Source organism: Rattus norvegicus, chromosome 15, assembly GCF_036323735.1.
Source record: "Rattus norvegicus strain BN/NHsdMcwi chromosome 15, GRCr8, whole genome shotgun sequence".
NCBI classification, from domain to species: Eukaryota; Metazoa; Chordata; class Mammalia; order Rodentia; family Muridae; genus Rattus; species Rattus norvegicus.
Window position 1 is genome coordinate 27,295,174 of NC_086033.1, and position 16,997 is coordinate 27,312,170.

Here is a 16,997-nt window from a genome sequence, read left to right on the forward strand (position 1 = left end):
GCATGATGGACCACCTGTTGTGAACGAGGTTAGGCTGGACACACGGACTTGGAACAGCTTGTGTCTTTCTTCCTCCGACTTGTACCACTCACTGAGTCAGCATTTATGGCTGAAGCTATTTGCAGCTGCAATTTTATGTAGAAGGAAAGAAGTGCTCTGTGGCTAATTGTCACATAAAGATTTTCCCCAAGTCTCAAGGCTCTCAGTGGCCAGCACTTGGTGTCCAGGTTTCAGCATGTGGTGTTCTGGAAGGTACAGTGATGGCTACATTTCATTTTCTTCTTTCCTGCCCAAACTTTTCAGGGCCAAATGACAGACGCAGCCACACAGCCCCTCCCACATTTAAGGACTATGTGATGGATGAAAACCCCAGTATGGAAGTAACCAGTGAGCCCAGCCAACCGTGAGTGCCTCTGGAGGGTCCCAAGTTGGTACCAACAAAGCTTTAGTTGGGAATTTATCACTTAAGGATCAGTGAGTACTGCTGATTTCAATAATAATCAGAGAAGATGAAAGGCAGCTCTGAGTCGAAATCTCGCAACGTCTTGTTTAGAAATACAAAACAAGAGCCAAAAGGACGGGTATTCCCTTAGTCCCAACACTCAAGCCCAGAGACAGGGGAGCTCTGTGAGTTCCAGTCAAATTTCACTTTTCTGTTCATATTTACATTAGTAAAACAAGCATTTCTCCATCCTTTGAATGAAGAATAAAAGTCCTTTTCATGACAAAGGATTCTTCTTTCTTTTTAGTTTTTGTCTCCTGTGTTGACACTTGCAGGCTATATTTCGTAAGATTATCCTCCAGTTACTAAGGTAACTGACTTTTCTAACTTTTTTTTTCTGGACAGGATTTCTCTGAGTAGCCCTAACTGCCCTGGAACTTGATTTGTAGACCAGGCTGGCTTCGAACTCACAGAGATCCACCTGCCTCAGCTTCTCAAGCCCTGGGATAAAAGGCATGCGCCCCCCACTGCCCAGCTGACTTTCCTAACAATTTTTGAAAGTGAATAGCTGAGTTCTAAGCCCTATAAAACCTTTTTGCATCTCCCTTTTGTGTTTGTGTTTAATCTCTCTCAGTTATAGCAGGATAGTTTTTATCTGCAGATTCCTGATTTGGGCTAAATTCATTGGTCTTTGTATGCCTAACAGTACTCACATTATGACTACTGACTCTACACATGCGGAAGAGACCTCCAGGTCTCCTGAGAAAATGTCCAAAGTTGAAAAGCTTGAACAGAGAAGCTCACTGGAGTGTGCTGAGAAGGCTGCAGAACTTCGGTGAGAGCTAACATTCTGTGCTTCCAACAGCACTGAGCAGAAAAAGTAAGGTTCCTAGCTGAGGCTTTTCTTCATTTCTGAGGAAAAAAGACTTCCCTCTGACTAAAATACAGACCCACCCTTGGTACACACCTTTAATCCCAAACAACAAAGGTAAAGCCACTTTGTACAAGGAAACACCCATGTTTGAAAGTGATGTCTAATTGAGTGGCAGACAAAATAACGACTCAGAAAAACTTTCGACAAAATAGGACATGCCCAACTCTCACGAAGAGAAGAAAGGAAAGGTATTTAGGGGAGAGGGAGTGGGGAGAGAGGGAGGGGAGGTAAAGGGAGGGGGAGAAGGAGAGGGAGAGAAGAGGCACTTTTACTGGGACAGTTGTACAGAGAGGTTGCAGAGAGAACAAGCTAGACTTGACACAGGTGAAGACAGAAGGAGACAGAGGATGAGGAGCAAGAAGATCAAAACAGTTGATAGATAGTTTGAGGCCAAGCGGAGCAATTCAGGAGAAACCAAGAGAAACCAGATTGAACTAGTTATCACGGAGAGGACTTTGATCCAGAACAGCAAGTTGACCAGCCAATAAGTGATCAGAAAGAAGAAGAAAGGGTGAGCTTATCCAGCAGCAAGCCTCAGAGGCCGAAAGCATTCTAGGCCTCAATTAGATTTGGAGGCGAGAAGCTTCCAGCACTGGGCCTCGGCTAGCGGACGGAGACAGTAAATCTCCAAGATGATATTACATCCGGCAAATAAGTTACTTTCACAGTAGGAGTAGCTAGCAAAATAAGAGAGCAGTGGTGGTGGCGCTTGCGCATGCCTTTAATCCCAGCACTCAGGAGGCAGGCAGATCTCTGAGTTCGAGGCCAGCTTGGTCTACAGAGTGAGTGCCAGGACAGCCAGGGCTACACAGAGAAGCCCCCAAAACAAAACAAAACACCCCCAAAACAAAAATCCCTGCATGTAAAGAAGTAGGTGCGTTAGGCATTGTGGTTATGTATTAATCCCAACACCCAAGAGGCAACAGACTCTTGGATCTGTGTTGAAGGCCAGCCTGGTCTACATAGAAGTGTTGGAACTGAGGGCAAGACTCACCACACCTGTCAAAGAAAGAAACTAATTTAAAAAAAGAGTCTAGGGAGATTAGCCCAGTCAGTAAACTGCTTGTCATAGAAGCATGAGGACAGGAGTTTGGAACCTCAGCAGCCGAGGAAAAATGGGGTGTGGCAGCTGCTCCTACAGGTCCAGCACAAGGGACACAAGGGACTCCCTAAAGCGCATTGGCTAGCCACGTTCTCTGAGATCTGAGATCTTGCCTAAAGTGGAGGAAGATACCCAGCATCAGCCCCACATGCCTGTGTGTGAGAATGAGTGTGGGAGTATGAGTGTACACACACTACACACACACACACACACACACACACACACACACACACACACACACATGCACACACAGAGACAAAATAGATTGCAGTGTTTAGATTAGTTGTTCAGTTTCCTAGCCAAATTGAATAGGTAGTATCATATACCCCTGTCATAGGTAGTATCCTATACCCCTGTCATAGGTAGTATCATATACCCCTGTCATAGCTAGTATCCTATACCCCTGTCATAGGTAGTATCCTATACCCCTGTCATAGGTAGTATCATATACCCCTGTCATAGGTAGTATCATATACCCCTGTCATAGGTAGTATCATATACCCCTGTCATAGGTAGTATCATATACCCCTGTCATAGGTAGTATCATATACTCCTGCCCACAGCCCTTCAGTTTGTTTTCATTTAAATGTTTAACTTAAGTTTATTTTCATTGCACATGAATGAATGTTCTTGCTTGCAAGTGTGTCTGTACCATGTGAGTGCCTGGTGTCTGTGGAGGTCAGAAGAGGGGAGTTGGAGTCAGCATCTAGGTGCTGGGAACTGAACCCCAATCCTCTACAAGAGCAGCAAGTGCCTTAACAACCAAGCCAACTCTTCAGGTCTTTACAGTTTAAAGACTTATGTGTGTCTTGTGTATGTACAAATGATTTTTGCCTGCAGGCACTCTGTGCCTGATGCCCAAAGAGGCCAGAAGAGGGCGCCATATCCCTTGGAATTGGGGTTCAGTGCTGGTTTACCCTGGGACTTTATGTCTTTCAACAGCAGAAAATATTCTTTACCACTGAATCAGAAGTGGTGTCTTCATTACAAAAATGAGCTAACAGCTAGAACTGGGGGCACACTCCTTTAATCCCAGAACTTGGGATGCAGAGGCAGGTGCATGTTTATGAGTTCAAGGCCAGTGTAGACTAGGGCATTCCAGGCAGGCCAAGGAAAAATAGAGAAAAAAAAATTTTTTAAAGATTTATTCATTTATTATATATAAGTACACTGTAGCTGTCTTCAGATACCAGAAGAGGGCATCGGATCTCTTTACAGATGGTTGTGAGCCACCATGTGGTTGCTGGGAATTGAACTCAGGACCTCTGGAAGAGTAGTTGGGTGCTCCCAACCGCTGAGCCATCTCTCCAGCCCAGAAAAAAATTTTTTTTAAATGAACAAATTTAAGGCAGAGGAAAAGCTGATGTCATCTTTGCTGTTGTGCATACTGGGAGTTTGGGCAAGTGTGTTATTACATGGACCTGCCATTACATAACACAGCATATTCACTGTATTAAAAATCCTCGGGGCTCTGCCTGTTTGTGTCTCCTTCCCAACCGCTGACGACCCTGATCCTTCTCTTCTCTCTGTATATAGCTTTGCCTTGCCCCCAAACTACTGTACAGCTGAAACTATTCAAACACAGCTCCTTTCTCTTAAACTTATGCGTGTTGGATTCTACCTGGTTTCCATTACTTGACAGCAGCCCTCCTTCATCGACTACCTGAGGCTGAATAGCAGGCGGTCCAGTGAAGTTTTGTTTTATTTTTCTTTTTGAGACAGGGTTTCATGTAACTCTGGCTGCTCCAAACTCACTGAGGTGCAGAGGACAACCTTGAACCTTTGATCCTCCTGCTTCTCCCTGCCAAGCACTGGGATTATAGCCATTCCCCACCACATCTGCTTTACACAGTGCCTGGGACCAAACTTGGGACCTCCTGCATGCTTGGAAGTCCTTCTGCCTACCCACTGCACAGCTAACCCAAGCCTGTGGAGATCCTTAAACACTGGATACTTAAGCCCCCCATTTAATTACGTAAAGGTGGAGTCGAGCAGCAGTGTAATTTAAAGATCTCCTTCATAACTAGCTAGGAGAGTCAGTGAGACAGAGTGAGCCTAAGTCCTTCCTAAAATATTTTAATTAATTATTAATTAATTAATTATCTATTTTTTTTTTATTTTTGAGACAAGGTTTTCCTAAGTAGCTAAGTAGCTCTGGCTGCCTTGGAACTTGCTTTGAAGACTAGTTTGACCTTGAACTCACAAAGACCCTGCCTCTTCCTCCAGAGTGCTGAGATTAAAGGTGTGTGCCAGTAATTTGTTTTGTTTTGGCTTTGATTTCTCTGTGTAGCTCTGGCTGTCCTAGAAATCTCTTTGTAACTCTGACTGGCCTCCAACTCAGAGATCTGCCTGCCTCTGCCTCCCAAGTTTGAGTCTTTTTTTTTTTTTTTTTGGATCTTTTTTTCGGAGCTGGGGACCCCCAAGTTTGAGTCTTTTTTTTTTTTTTTTTTGGTTCTTTTTTTCGGAGCTGGGGACCGAACCCAGGGCCTTGCGCTTCCTAGGCAAGCGCTCTACCACTGCACTGAGCTAAATCCCCAACCCCACCAAGTTTGAGTCTTAACGATTAAAAATATATGCCACCATCATTTTTAAAAATCATTTAAAAAAAAAAGAAAGAAAAACAGCCAGCTTGTGCTATCTAGAGATATTGTCTGAAAAATGTAAATTAAATCGAATACCTGGAAACATCATCCCATAGGATTGGAAATAATAAGAGACCCCTGGGGACTGGAGAGATGGCTCAGTGGTTAAGAGCACTGACTGCTCTTCCAGAGGTCCTGAGTTCAATTCCCAGCAACCACATAGTGGCTCACAACCATCTATAGTGGGATTAGATGCCCTCTTCTGGTGTGTCTGAAGTCAGCTACAGTGTACTTACACATATTAAATAAGTAAATCTTTTTTTTTTTAAAGAGAGACTCCCATTGTGTTTATATTTATGTTTCTAAGGGAATAAGGCATATATTTAGTTGGACTCTGTAAGACTTCTGAGAAAATATAAGAACCATAATTAAAAAAGATAGTTCCTTTTTTTTTTTTTGGAGCTGAGGACCAAACCCAGGGCAGCCTTGAGCTTGCTAGGCAAGCACTCTACCACTGAGCTAAATCCCCAACCCCCAACCCCTCTATTTTTTTTTTTTTTTAGAAGTCAAGGTTTAAGGTTGGTGATCTTCATGTCTCAGCTGTCGCAATTAACAGGAGAAAGGCTATTTTGCAGACTTCACATTTCCGATGTGTTATGTGTGTGTGTGTGTGTAGGGGGCTTGCATAATGGGAAACAAACAGCAGAGGTCCTGGGCGGCAGATGAACAGTTAGTGTCTTCTATCTGCAGAGCTACCATTAAAGAGAACGTGGAGCTGATTCGACTTAAGAAGCTCTTATACGAGAGGAGTGCCTCGCTGGCAGCCACAGAAGCCCAGCTGACACGAGTTCAAGAGGTGACTTGCTATAATCAGCTGTGCTTTTTAGAGAGGGGAAAGCCAATGAGTTCGCGCATGAGGCCCTAAGCTCAACCTCTGCAAAAAGGGGAGGGAAGTTAGTTAATAAACAAACTTGTTCCAGCCCCTTCTTCTTCCTCCTTCTCTTCCTTCACTTCCTGTTCTTCCTCTCCTTTGTATCCACCCCTTCTTTGTGATGGGCTCTTATTCTGTAAAGTAGGCCAACTGAAACTCACTATGTACCTCAGGCTAGCCTCAAATTTCCACGATCCTTTCTTTGCCTACCCCTCAAATGCTGGGATTGCCAGTGTGCCCACCACACCCAACTGGATTTTTGTTTTTTCTGTTTTACCTATGTGATCTCATAATTCAAAGACACGAAGCTACTTGTCTCAGGTCATATAATAGACAGACATATAATAGACAGTATCAGTATTCAATCTAAACCTTGCAAGTCTCTTGCTTTCTCAATATTGTTCGCTAGTTCTGTTACAGAGAAGCCCTAGGCCCTTGCCTGGTAAGATGGAATTTGTCAGGGTTAATTTGTGTCTGGGCTAGGTCCCCAGCCTAGGGATCAGAATGTAATTCTGTAATCATCATGGCTGGAGGCAAGCCTTTGGCGAGCAATTTCTATATGCTGAGGACCTGGTCCTGTCCTAGGTACTTAGGGTATGCCCTGTTCTAACGCAACAAACCTGAGGTAAGAACACACATCACTGAGGGAATTGCACCCCAAGGAGGACAAGCAACTGGACTGAGGTATAAAAGGACAAAGAGCGGGGTTGGGCTTGCAAGGCCCTGGGTTCGGTCCCCAGCTCCGAAAAAAAAGAAAAGAAAAAACAAAAAAAAAAAACAAAAAACCAAAAAGGACAAAGAGGCTGAGCAGATGTCTTAGGGTTTTACTGCTGTGAAGAGACACCATGACCAAGACAACTCTTATAAAGGACAACATTTAATTGGGGCTGGCTTATAGGTTCTGAGGTTCAGTCCAGTATCATCAAGGCAGGAATCATGGCAGTGTCCAGGAAAGGCATGGTGCTGGAGGTGCTGAGCAGTTCAACATCTTGTTCCAAAGGCAAACAGGGGAAGACTGGCTCCCACATGGCTAGGAGGAGGGCCTCAAAGCCCACCCACACAGTGACACAATTTCTCCAACAAGGCCACACTTCTCATAGTGCCACTCTAAGGCCAAGCATATTCAAACCAGCACAGCAGGGATTGATTCAGGTTAGAACCATAGCTTTCCTCTTTACCAGGCTAGAAACTACCGTGAGGATGGTGGAAATAAGGCCTTGAGGTCTAAGTGAATTCAGCATTGTCCATTTAATGAGCCAGTATATACAGAGTATGAAAACCGCGCAAAGCACTAAGATGAATGGTCTTAGAGGACACTGAGGAAGGCGTCTGCTCCCAGCTGGTGGTGTTTGCCAAATTAAAGGTGGTGTAAGCCAAATTAAAGATCACATCGAAGAGTGACACAGCGCTAGTCTCTGAGGTCGTTGCAGGAGTGAGATTGCAGCAAGTTCACAGAACAACTCTACATGAGGTAAGGAGCTATCAAGAAAAGGAGTGGGCCAGCCCCCAGAGACAGCTGTGCAAGCAGAAGAAGATTCATAAAAAAATTCCCAGCAGGGCTGGAGAGATGGCTCAGTGGTTAAGAGCACTGATTGCTCTTCCAGAGGTCCTGAGTTCAATTCCCAGCAACCACATGGTGGCTCACAACCATCTGTAATGGGATCTGATACCCTCTTCTGGTGTGTCTGAAAACAGCAACAGTGTACTCATATACATGAAATAAATGATAAATTAAAAAAAAATTCCCAGCAATTCACGCAGACATTCACAATCATCAGTAACTCCAGTTCCAGAGGCTCCAGCTCCCTCTCTGGTCTCTGTAAGTACTAGGCATGCAGTGGTTCAAAGAGACACACATGCTGGCAAGACAACGTGTATACATGTACTAGAAATTAAAATTTAAAAACTTTTTTTTTGTTGTTGTTCTTTTTTTCGGAGCTGGGGACCAAACCCAGGGCCTTGCGCTTCCTAGGCAAGCGCTCTACCACTGAGCTAAATCCCCAACCCCTAAAAACCTTTTTAAAAGGACTCATTATGAACTAAATTCTGAAATATCAGGAGAGTATCATGGAGTACAAGGTGTGCAAGAGAAAGAAAACGGGGGTTGGGGATTTAGCTCAGTGGTAGAGCGCTTGCCTAGCAAACGCAAGGCCCTGGGTTCAGTTCCCAGCTCCGAAAAAAAGAAAAAGAAAAAAAAAGAGAAGGAAAACGTTTCTTTTCTTTTCTTTTTTATTTAATGTATATGAGTACACTGTTGCTGTCTTCAGACACACCAGAAGAGGGCACCATATCTCATTACAGATGGTTGTGAGCCACCATGTGGTTGCTGGGAATTGAACTCGGGACCTCTGGAAGAGTAGTCAGGTGCTCTTAAACGCTGAGCCATCTCTCCAGCCCCTTTTTTTTTCCCCCCCGGAGCTGGGGACCGAACCCAGGGCCTTGCACTTGCTAGGCAAGTGCTCTACCACTGAGCTAAATCCCCAACCCCTCACAGGCTTTTAAAAGCAAGAGAATTGAAATCCATCTTGGTAGATAATGAATATCTTTTGGGAAGTGGTTACAAAGTACCAATTCTTCTTACCAGTTCCAAGTGGTAGGAATATTGCTAATGTAGGAGAGTTTTTATATTGTGTCCTGAAATCTTCCCATGTCTCTAGAATTGCAATATCTCAAGGCAATCATCAACTACATAGCAAGCCTCTGGCCAACCTGGCTACATGAGATCCCGCCCCCCTCCTCCCCACAAAAAAAAAAAAAGCAAACAAACCAACCAAAACTAGGAAAGGGGGCTGAAGAAATGGTGCAGAGGTTAAAAGCACTTGTTCTTGCATAAGATCCAGGTTCAGTTCCTAGCACCCACTTAGCAGTTCACAAAGGTCTCTCACTCCAGGTCCAGGAGATCTGATGTCCTCCTCTGACCTCTTCAGGAACCAGGTACATATGCATATACATTCATGCAGGCAAAACACACATACACATACAATAACTAAATCTAAAAAGGAAATCGCAGAAGTCAGGAGAACAGAATAAAGGCTGGAATAGCAGATCGAGATTGTAGATACAGAACTCTTGTAGAAGCCCAGGGCAGGGAACCAAGGACACTAGATGAGGACCCAGGTGGACAGAAGCCTGCAGAAAAAGGGATCTTAAGCTCCAGACATAAAAAATGGACTCTGTTCCCAAAGGAGAGAGAGAGTGAAGGCAGTGGAGAAGGTAGCTTCTAGCTTCCTGCTCTGGGTGAGTGGACACAGTGGCATCTGCAGTGTCCAGGACATGGCTACTTGACTGAAGCATAACACATCTTTTCTTTTCCTCTCTCTCTGAGATAAGGTCTCACTGTAGCCCTGGCCAGCTTGGAACTTGTTACGGAGACTAGACTTGACTCAGACTCCTAGAGATCTTCCTGCTTCTGCCTCCCGAGTGCTGGGTTGACAGGCATGGGGTGCCACACCTGACTGTATTTATCTTACAGAGATGTCAAGTATCTCACGAAATTGATGAACTGGTGAAATGATGCTTATTTATTTCTTCCAGGCATATGAAGACTTGCTCCAGAAGGTAATTTTTGTTGTTGTTGTGGTTGTCGAGAGAAGATCTCTCTACAGGGCCTAAATACCGTGGAACTCACTCTGTAGACCAAGCTGGCCTCAAACTCACAGAGATCCCTCTGCACCTGCCTCCGAGTGCTGGGACTAACGGCGTGCACCACCTCTCCTGGCAACAGAAGGTAATTAATGAAGATCTTTGGCTCTATTCTTAGTAACCAGAGAAATCAAATCCAAAGAAATCTGTGTGCTGCTGCGGGTTATATGTCAGTAGAATTAAGGCAATTAAATTGGCTATCAGGTCATATTGTTGCTAGTAAGATGAATTATGCTATTACTATAATCAATGATATTTATTGTATTGTTTTCAGCAAAATCAAAATATAAGTCCTGAGTTAGGTGGTATTTATTAGTTTATTACAACAGTAAATTATAACATTTACTCAAAAATTCCTAGGAGTATTCTCTTGACATGTATAAGGCAACAAGATATCCTGTGGCTGTTCTTGATCTGATCTTCAGTCTTGACCTTACTCACTGTGAGTGGGGTGCAGACAAAACTGGGTAAGTCCCTATGGCTGAGGGTCACCAAGGAGTTCAGCTGTGCCTAGACAGAAGCAGCCACAGAGAATGGCACATGACTTCTAGAGTTGACACAGTATCGTCCGAGGGGCAAGAAGAGAAATAATATCATTATAAAAAACCTGCCAAATAGCTTGGAAAATAAAGGCAGCTTTTGAAAATGGCACCTGATTTAGAGCCAAGGATTATTTGGGTCTTGGAAAAATTATAGCTCCAGTGATAAGTTCAGAATGGAAAGAAAGTCCTCTCTAAAAGGAAAATTATACTTGCAGAGAAAAAAAAAGGTCACTTTACCCGGGACCAGGTATTGTGTAGTTCATTATCCTCAAAGTCTGTCTTAGTGTTCTATTGCTGTGAAGAGACTCATGAGCAAAGCAGCTCTTATAAAAGTAAGCATAGGGCTGGAGAGATGGCTCAGTGGTTAGGAGCACTGACTGCTCTTCCAAAGGCCCTGAGTTCAAATCCCAGCAACTGAACCATCCATCTGTAATGAGACCTGATGCCCTCTTCTGGTGTGTCTGAAGACAGCTATAGTATACTTATATATAATAAATCTTTTTTTAAAAAAGTAATCGGGTTGGGGATTTAGCTCAGTGGTAAGGTGCTTGCCTAGCAAGCGCAAGGCCCTGGGTTCGGTCCCCAGCTCTGAAAAAAAAAAAAAGAAAAAAGAAAAAAAAGAAAAAAGTAATCATTAACTGGGGCTTGCTTACAGTTGTAGAGGATTGGTTCATTATTGTCATGGTAGTTCATTCTCATCATGGTGGGGAGAATAGAAGCACACAGCCAAGGTATGGTGGTGCTGGAGAAGTAGTTGAGAGTTCTACATACAGATTCCCAGGCACCAGGAAAAAGAAAGATAGTCATTGGGCCCGGCTTGGGCTTCTAAATTCAAAGCCCACTCCCAGTGCTGAACTTCCTCTCACAGAGTCATGCCTACTCCAACAAGGCCACACCTCCTAACCCTTCTCAAGTTGTGCCACTCCCTGATGAACAAGCATTAAAAGATATGATGTGGGCTGGAGACATGGCTCAGTGGTTAAAGAGCACTGACCTCTCTTCCAGAGGTCCTGAGTTCAAATCCCAGCAACCACATGGCGGCTCACAACCATCTATAATAAGATCTGATGCCCTCTTCTGGTGTGTCTGAAGACAGCTACAGTGTATTTAATATATAATAAATAAATAAATCTTAAAAAAAATCTAGGTACTAGACAACCTGAGGTCTGTAAATTAAATAGAAAGAAAGAAAGAAATACAGACCATGCTTCCTGAGTCGTGTGATCATTCCTGTAGGAATTTCCTTTTGTCTGCAGAATCAGGGAATCTTGGATGCAACCCATGATGCCTTCCTCAGCCAAGTGAATGAACTCAAAGCAGAACTGAGTGAAGAGAGCAAGAAGGCTGTGAGCTTGAGGATCCAGCTGGGAGATGTGTCTATCCTGCAGAAAACTCTGAAGGAGGTAAATAATAGTAGTGCAAAGACACTATCAAACGGGTGATACGGCAGGCTCGGGTGGACCTCAGCAGTGGAGTACTGGCCATGCACACCTAAAGCTCTGGGTTAGATCCGCAACACTGCATAAATCAGGTGTGCTGCACGGCATGGTGTCACGCGCCTTTAGCGCCAGCACGTGAGAGGCAGAGGTCTCTGAATTCAGTCCCTCTTGGCGAGACCCTGACTCAAAGCAAAACATGTATCAACCTGTAACCACAGCAAAACATGTGCTAACATGCACCTGTCACTTCAGCAATCTAAAGATGGAAACACACAGTGAGACATGTAGGTCCTTTTTGGATATATAGTAAGTTTGAGACCGGCTTGGGTTCATGATAAAACAACCCAATACATACATACATACATACATACATACATACATACATACATACATACATACATACAATGTGAGATGGGCATTTAAAAAAAGATTATTTTATTTAATGTATGGTTATTTTGCCTGCATGCTTTTGCCTATCCCCTGGAACTAGAGTTATAATGTGTGGCCATGGAGGTGCTGGCACTCGAACCCCAGTCCTCTAGAGGAGCGGCCAGTGCTCCCAACTGCCGAGCCATCTCTGCAGCCCCTGGTATTTTTTTTTTAAATTAAAAACTGCTGCATTCCAACTTCGAGATGTTAAAAGTGAGCGTCTTAGCTTGGGAAGAGCAGCCAGTGTTGTTAGTCACTAACCTGTCTCTCCAGCCCTAATAATGTTCTCACATTCAGGCAGTGAGTCTCTAAAGTGGTTAAACTTCATAGTTAAGATGATTACAACAGGGGGCTGGAGAGATGGCTCAGCAGTTAAGAGCACTGACTGCTCTTCCAGAGGTTATGAGTTCAAATCCCAGCAACCACATGGTGGCTCACAACCATCTGTAATGGGATCTGATGCCCTCTTCTGGTGGACATGAAGATAGCTCCAGTGTACTCATACACATTAAATAAATAAATCTTTAAAAAAAGAGATGATTACAGCATTTGAGGATTTATACTTGTCTGCTTTTGTTTGTCTTTCTTTCTCCAGTATTTGTTTTTCCTTTTTTATTGCTTTTTTGAGACAGATTCTCACTGTGTCGCTCTGGCTAGTCTGGAATGCAGTACACGTAGACCAGGCTGGCCTGGAGCTCACAGAGATTGGCCTGCCTCTGCCTGGGGCTGCCTGCTGAGGTTAATGATATGCACCACCAGTTTCGGCTCTTACTTTTTCCTTACACTTTTTGTTTATTGTGTGTTTGTATGCACAAATACATAGACCACAAATCAAGTGTGGAAGTCCTAGGACAATGTTTGAGGGTCATTTCCCCTCTTACTATCATGTAGGTTCAGAGGATCAAACTCAAGTCATCCAGCCTGGTGGCCATCTCCCTTCTCTTCTGAGCATCTCACTAACCACTTTTATCTTTTGTAGTGTGTTGTCATTTCCCTGGTGCTAGGAACAGAGGCGTGATGAAAACTTGCTCAAAGAGTTTTCACTATTTCTAATAAAAGTTCTCACTTTCACTTTCAAATGGTTCCAATCTTTTTTTTTTACCTTTCTTCTTTATTCTTTCTTTCTTTGCTTCCTTCTTTGTGCTCTTTCTCTCTCTTTCTCTCTCTCTCTATCTATCTCTATCTCTCTCTTCCTTTCTTCCCTTCTTTGGTTTTTTTCAAGACAGGATTTTACTGTGTAATTGTGGCTGTCCTAGAACTTGCTCTGTAGACCAGGCTGGCCTTGACCTCAGAGATTCACCTGCCTCTGTGCTGGGATTAAAGGCGTGCACACCACTGCCCACCAATCTTTCAAATGACACCTTGTGGAACCAGTATAGAAAAGCCCACGCCCAAGCTCCAATCTGTAATGGGAAGCAAGACCAGTGTGAGCTCAAGGATTCTGTCTTTCTCAGTTTCAGGTCAGAGTTGAAGATTTGGAAAGTGAACGAAAACTGCTGAGTGACAGTTATGACAGACTCTTAGAAAAGTGAGTACAAAGTCTGGTTTCCAGAGCATTGTTCTTTGTAAAAGAACTATGGGAACTTCCAAGTTTTAAACACACTGACCAAGCATGGTGACCCACACTTTTGTTCTGAATTCTGGAGGTAAAGGCAGGCAAAGATTGAGCCACAAGGCCAGCCTGGTCTACAGAGTGAGTTGCAGGACAACCAGGGCTTTATAGAAAGAAAATCTGGGGCTGGAGAGATGGCTCAGCAGTTAAGAGCACTGACTGCTCTTCCAGAGGTCAATTCCCAGCAACCACATTGTGTCTCACAACCATCTGTAATGAGATCTGGTGCCCTCTTCTGGCCTGCAATCACATATGCTGGCAGAATGCTGTGTATATTAAATAAATAAATAAATAAATAAATAAATAAATAAATAAATAAATAAATAAAATAAAAATGCCTTGGTCCTGGTCAAAGAGAGCAAAGGAAGGCAGGTGTGGGATCCTGCACCTTTGATCCTTGCAGTGAAGGAGGCTGGGTCTATATGGGATGAATGGCCCAGCAGAGGAAGGCCTTGAACTCACTGTGTAGTAAAAAATGACTTTGAACTCCTCTTCTTGCCTCCACCTCCAGGGTGTTAGAATTACAGATGCGTGCCACCATGTTTGATCCACACAGTTCTGAGGACTGAACTCAGGGACCTTGTTCACATTAGTTGAGCACTCTGGTTACATCCTCGGCCCCCTAAGAAACTTTATTTTTTGAGATGCAGTCTCTCTATGTAGACTAGGCTGTCCTGGAATTTACTATGTAATTCAGAAGGATCTCAAACTCATCTGCCTTTGCTTCCCAGTGTGGGGGGTTAGGATTAAAGGCATGTGCCACTGACACCTGACCTAAAAAGTAGTAACAATTAGGTAATCACGTAGTTTTTATATGACATTTATTCAGAAACACTTGTGGGTTCTTGCTGCTGTTGTTGTTGTTTGTTTGTTCTGTTGTAGAGAGAATTTCCTCTGTGTACCCCTGTCCTAAACCTTAGTCTGTAGACCAGGCTGGCCTAGAACTCAGAGATCCTCCTGCCTCTGCCTCCCAAATTCTGGGATTAAAGGTGTATACCACCACCACGTGGCTCAGAAACAGTTTTCTCTAAAATTTGTCTTAAATTTACTTGTTTTATTTTATGTGTATGAGCGTTTTGCCTGCATGTGTATTTTTATATGATGATATGTGCGCCTGGCACCTACAGAGGTCAAAAGAGGGCATGAGATTCCTTGAGCTGGAGTGATGGGTGGCTGTGAACCTTGTGAGTGCTTAGAATAGAACCTGGGTGTCCTGCAAGAAAAACAAGTGGTCCTAACCACTGACCCATCTCGCTAGCCCCCAGGGTTTCTGTTTGTTTGCTTGTCTTTGTTTTTTTGTTTTAGGACACTTTCTAAATGCCAGTCGTTAATCTTTAGGGATAAGCTAGCTCTGAGTTCCAGAAGCCATAGGAGGAATAGCCCTCATTCTCCTCTTTTAGTCTTTTTACATTTATTTATCAGGAAGGTCACATGCCGCAGTGTGCAACTGGAGGTCAGATGACAACTTGCAGGAGTCAGTTCTGTCCTCTCATCACGTGGTACCTAGGACTTGAATTCAGGTTGTCAGGTTTGGCAGCAGGAGCCCATACCCACTGTACCAGCTCACTACCCACCCCACCCTCATTAGGCATTTTTGTTGTTTTGTTTGTTTTTTACATAGGGCCTCCCTATGTAGACCAGGTTAGCCTAAAATTCACAGAAATGTACCTGCCTCTGCTTCCTGGTGCTGTGATAAAAGACATGGGCCACCACTCTTGGCCAGGAAGTTTTACTTTATATTATTACTACTACTACTACTACTACTACTACTACTACTACTACTACTACTACTACTACAACTACTACTACTACTACTTTTATTTTATTTTATTTTATTTTGGGTTTTTTGAGTCAGGGTTTCTCAGTGCAGCCATGGCTGTCCTGGAACTCACTTTGTAGAGTTTGAGACTGGCCTCAAACTCAGAGATCTACCTACTTCTGCCTCTCAAGTGTCGGGGTTAAAGGTATGTGCTACCACTACTGCTCTTGGTCAGGAAGTTTTTAATGTCAGTGTCATTCTATTTGAATAAATGACTAAGACCTGGTCTTGTATGTCTGACACTCAAGGCACGTCTAACAGCTAAATACCATGGAATAGAGTTGCAGGTGTTGAAAAGCTTGCCTTCATTCTTGAGTAGAGCACATGTTCTCTAAAGTAGCCATTGGCAAGGGGATATCAGGGGACAAGGTGAGAAAAGAAAGATCTCGTTTCTCGGTACTAACTCAGGAGGTCTCGTCCTGTCCTCACACGTGGGCCCTTGTCAAAGGAAGCCATCACTTTGGAGAAGTTCCTTGAGAAATGCACGGTTAAGGCGCTAGCCTAGTGGAACCCTCAAGACTTAAGCAGACGTGACACCGAGTAACTCCAATGCCACCCAAAAGTTCCAAAGCAGTTAGCAAGTGACAGTTACAAATGAAGCCTGAGCAGAACAAACATGTGGAGAAAGGAAGGATCAGCTAGGTCCCCAAGATGCTGAAGCTGTGCAGCAAAGATGCTGGAGCCTACTCCTTTGAGGAGTCATCTGACACCGTGCCTGGGGTTTTCAGCATGCTGGAGAGCAGTCACCAGCCTCTGGAGAGCAGTCACCAGCCTCACTGGAACAGGGAGCTCATGGCGGAGCAGCTCCCACAGCAAGTCTGTCCACTGCTGGACCAAGTAGGCGCTGAGCTGGAGGAGACCAAAGTCTTGCTTCAAGTAACCAACCAAGGTGGGTCGAGTCTGAAGGAGCGAGTGTTCTCAAGGGCAGTGCCATCTACGTCTGGTTTGGGAGACAGGAACTTGGGCCTCTACTTCTCCAGTCTTCCCAACTGACCTTCTCAACTGTGGTCATTGATACCTAGGATTAAACATGGGCAATTAGGTCTGATTTAGCCAGGAAGCCATGTTACCTACCTATCTCTTACATATGCCTTTCCACATACAGCTCTTCCCGTTTGGAACTATTTATTTTATGTCTACGAATAAGTTGTTGCTATCTTCAGACACACCAGAAGAGGGCATCAGATCCTACAGCAGATGGTTGTGAGCCACCATTTGGTTGCTGGGAATTGAACTCAGGACCTCTGGAAGAGCAGTCTGTGCTTTTAACCACTGAGCCATCTCTCCAGCCCACATATGAACTCTCATGTTACAGGAGGAAATAGTTATTTGATTTTTAAGCATTGTCAAAATTATCCTCTTCATCCTGTCATAGATCCTGTTGTATGGGCTTTTTAATTTTTTCTTTAGATTCTAGTATATTTAAATTAAAAAGTATAGAAGAAGAAACATGACACAAGGACAATAGGATCCCCAACCTTCTCCCTCCAGGACATGGCAGAAGGACTGAGAGTTCAAAGCTA

At 43.9% G+C, this 16,997-nt stretch overlaps 1 protein-coding gene and 1 long non-coding RNA gene across 7 annotated transcripts in view; one reads left to right on the top strand and one right to left on the bottom strand.

Annotated features, from left to right (window-relative positions):
• Positions 1-16,997, top strand: part of Rpgrip1 (RPGR interacting protein 1) — a 58,025-nt gene that overhangs the window by 12,177 nt on the left and 28,851 nt on the right. Inside the window, exons 5-11 of one of the 6 annotated variants that reach the window (XM_063274229.1) lie at positions 304-403; positions 1,149-1,277; positions 5,811-5,916; positions 9,526-9,549; positions 11,432-11,578; positions 13,498-13,571; positions 16,203-16,363. In XM_063274229.1, coding sequence (XP_063130299.1) covers positions 304-403; positions 1,149-1,277; positions 5,811-5,916; positions 9,526-9,549; positions 11,432-11,578; positions 13,498-13,571; positions 16,203-16,363 — 741 coding nt within the window. Of the gene's footprint in view, positions 1-287; positions 404-1,148; positions 1,278-5,810; positions 5,917-9,525; positions 9,550-11,431; positions 11,579-13,497; positions 13,572-15,974; positions 16,364-16,997 lie in introns of those variants that run through there. The other 5 variants (NM_001427786.1, XM_063274225.1, XM_063274228.1 and 2 more) reach the window with 5 other exon arrangements.
• LOC120096964 (uncharacterized) lies at positions 9,935-16,097 on the bottom strand. The gene is made up of 3 exons (XR_005493939.2): positions 15,879-16,097; positions 11,379-11,497; positions 9,935-10,143 (listed from the first exon to the last, which is right to left on the bottom strand). It is a non-coding gene; the product is annotated as an uncharacterized LOC120096964 (long non-coding RNA).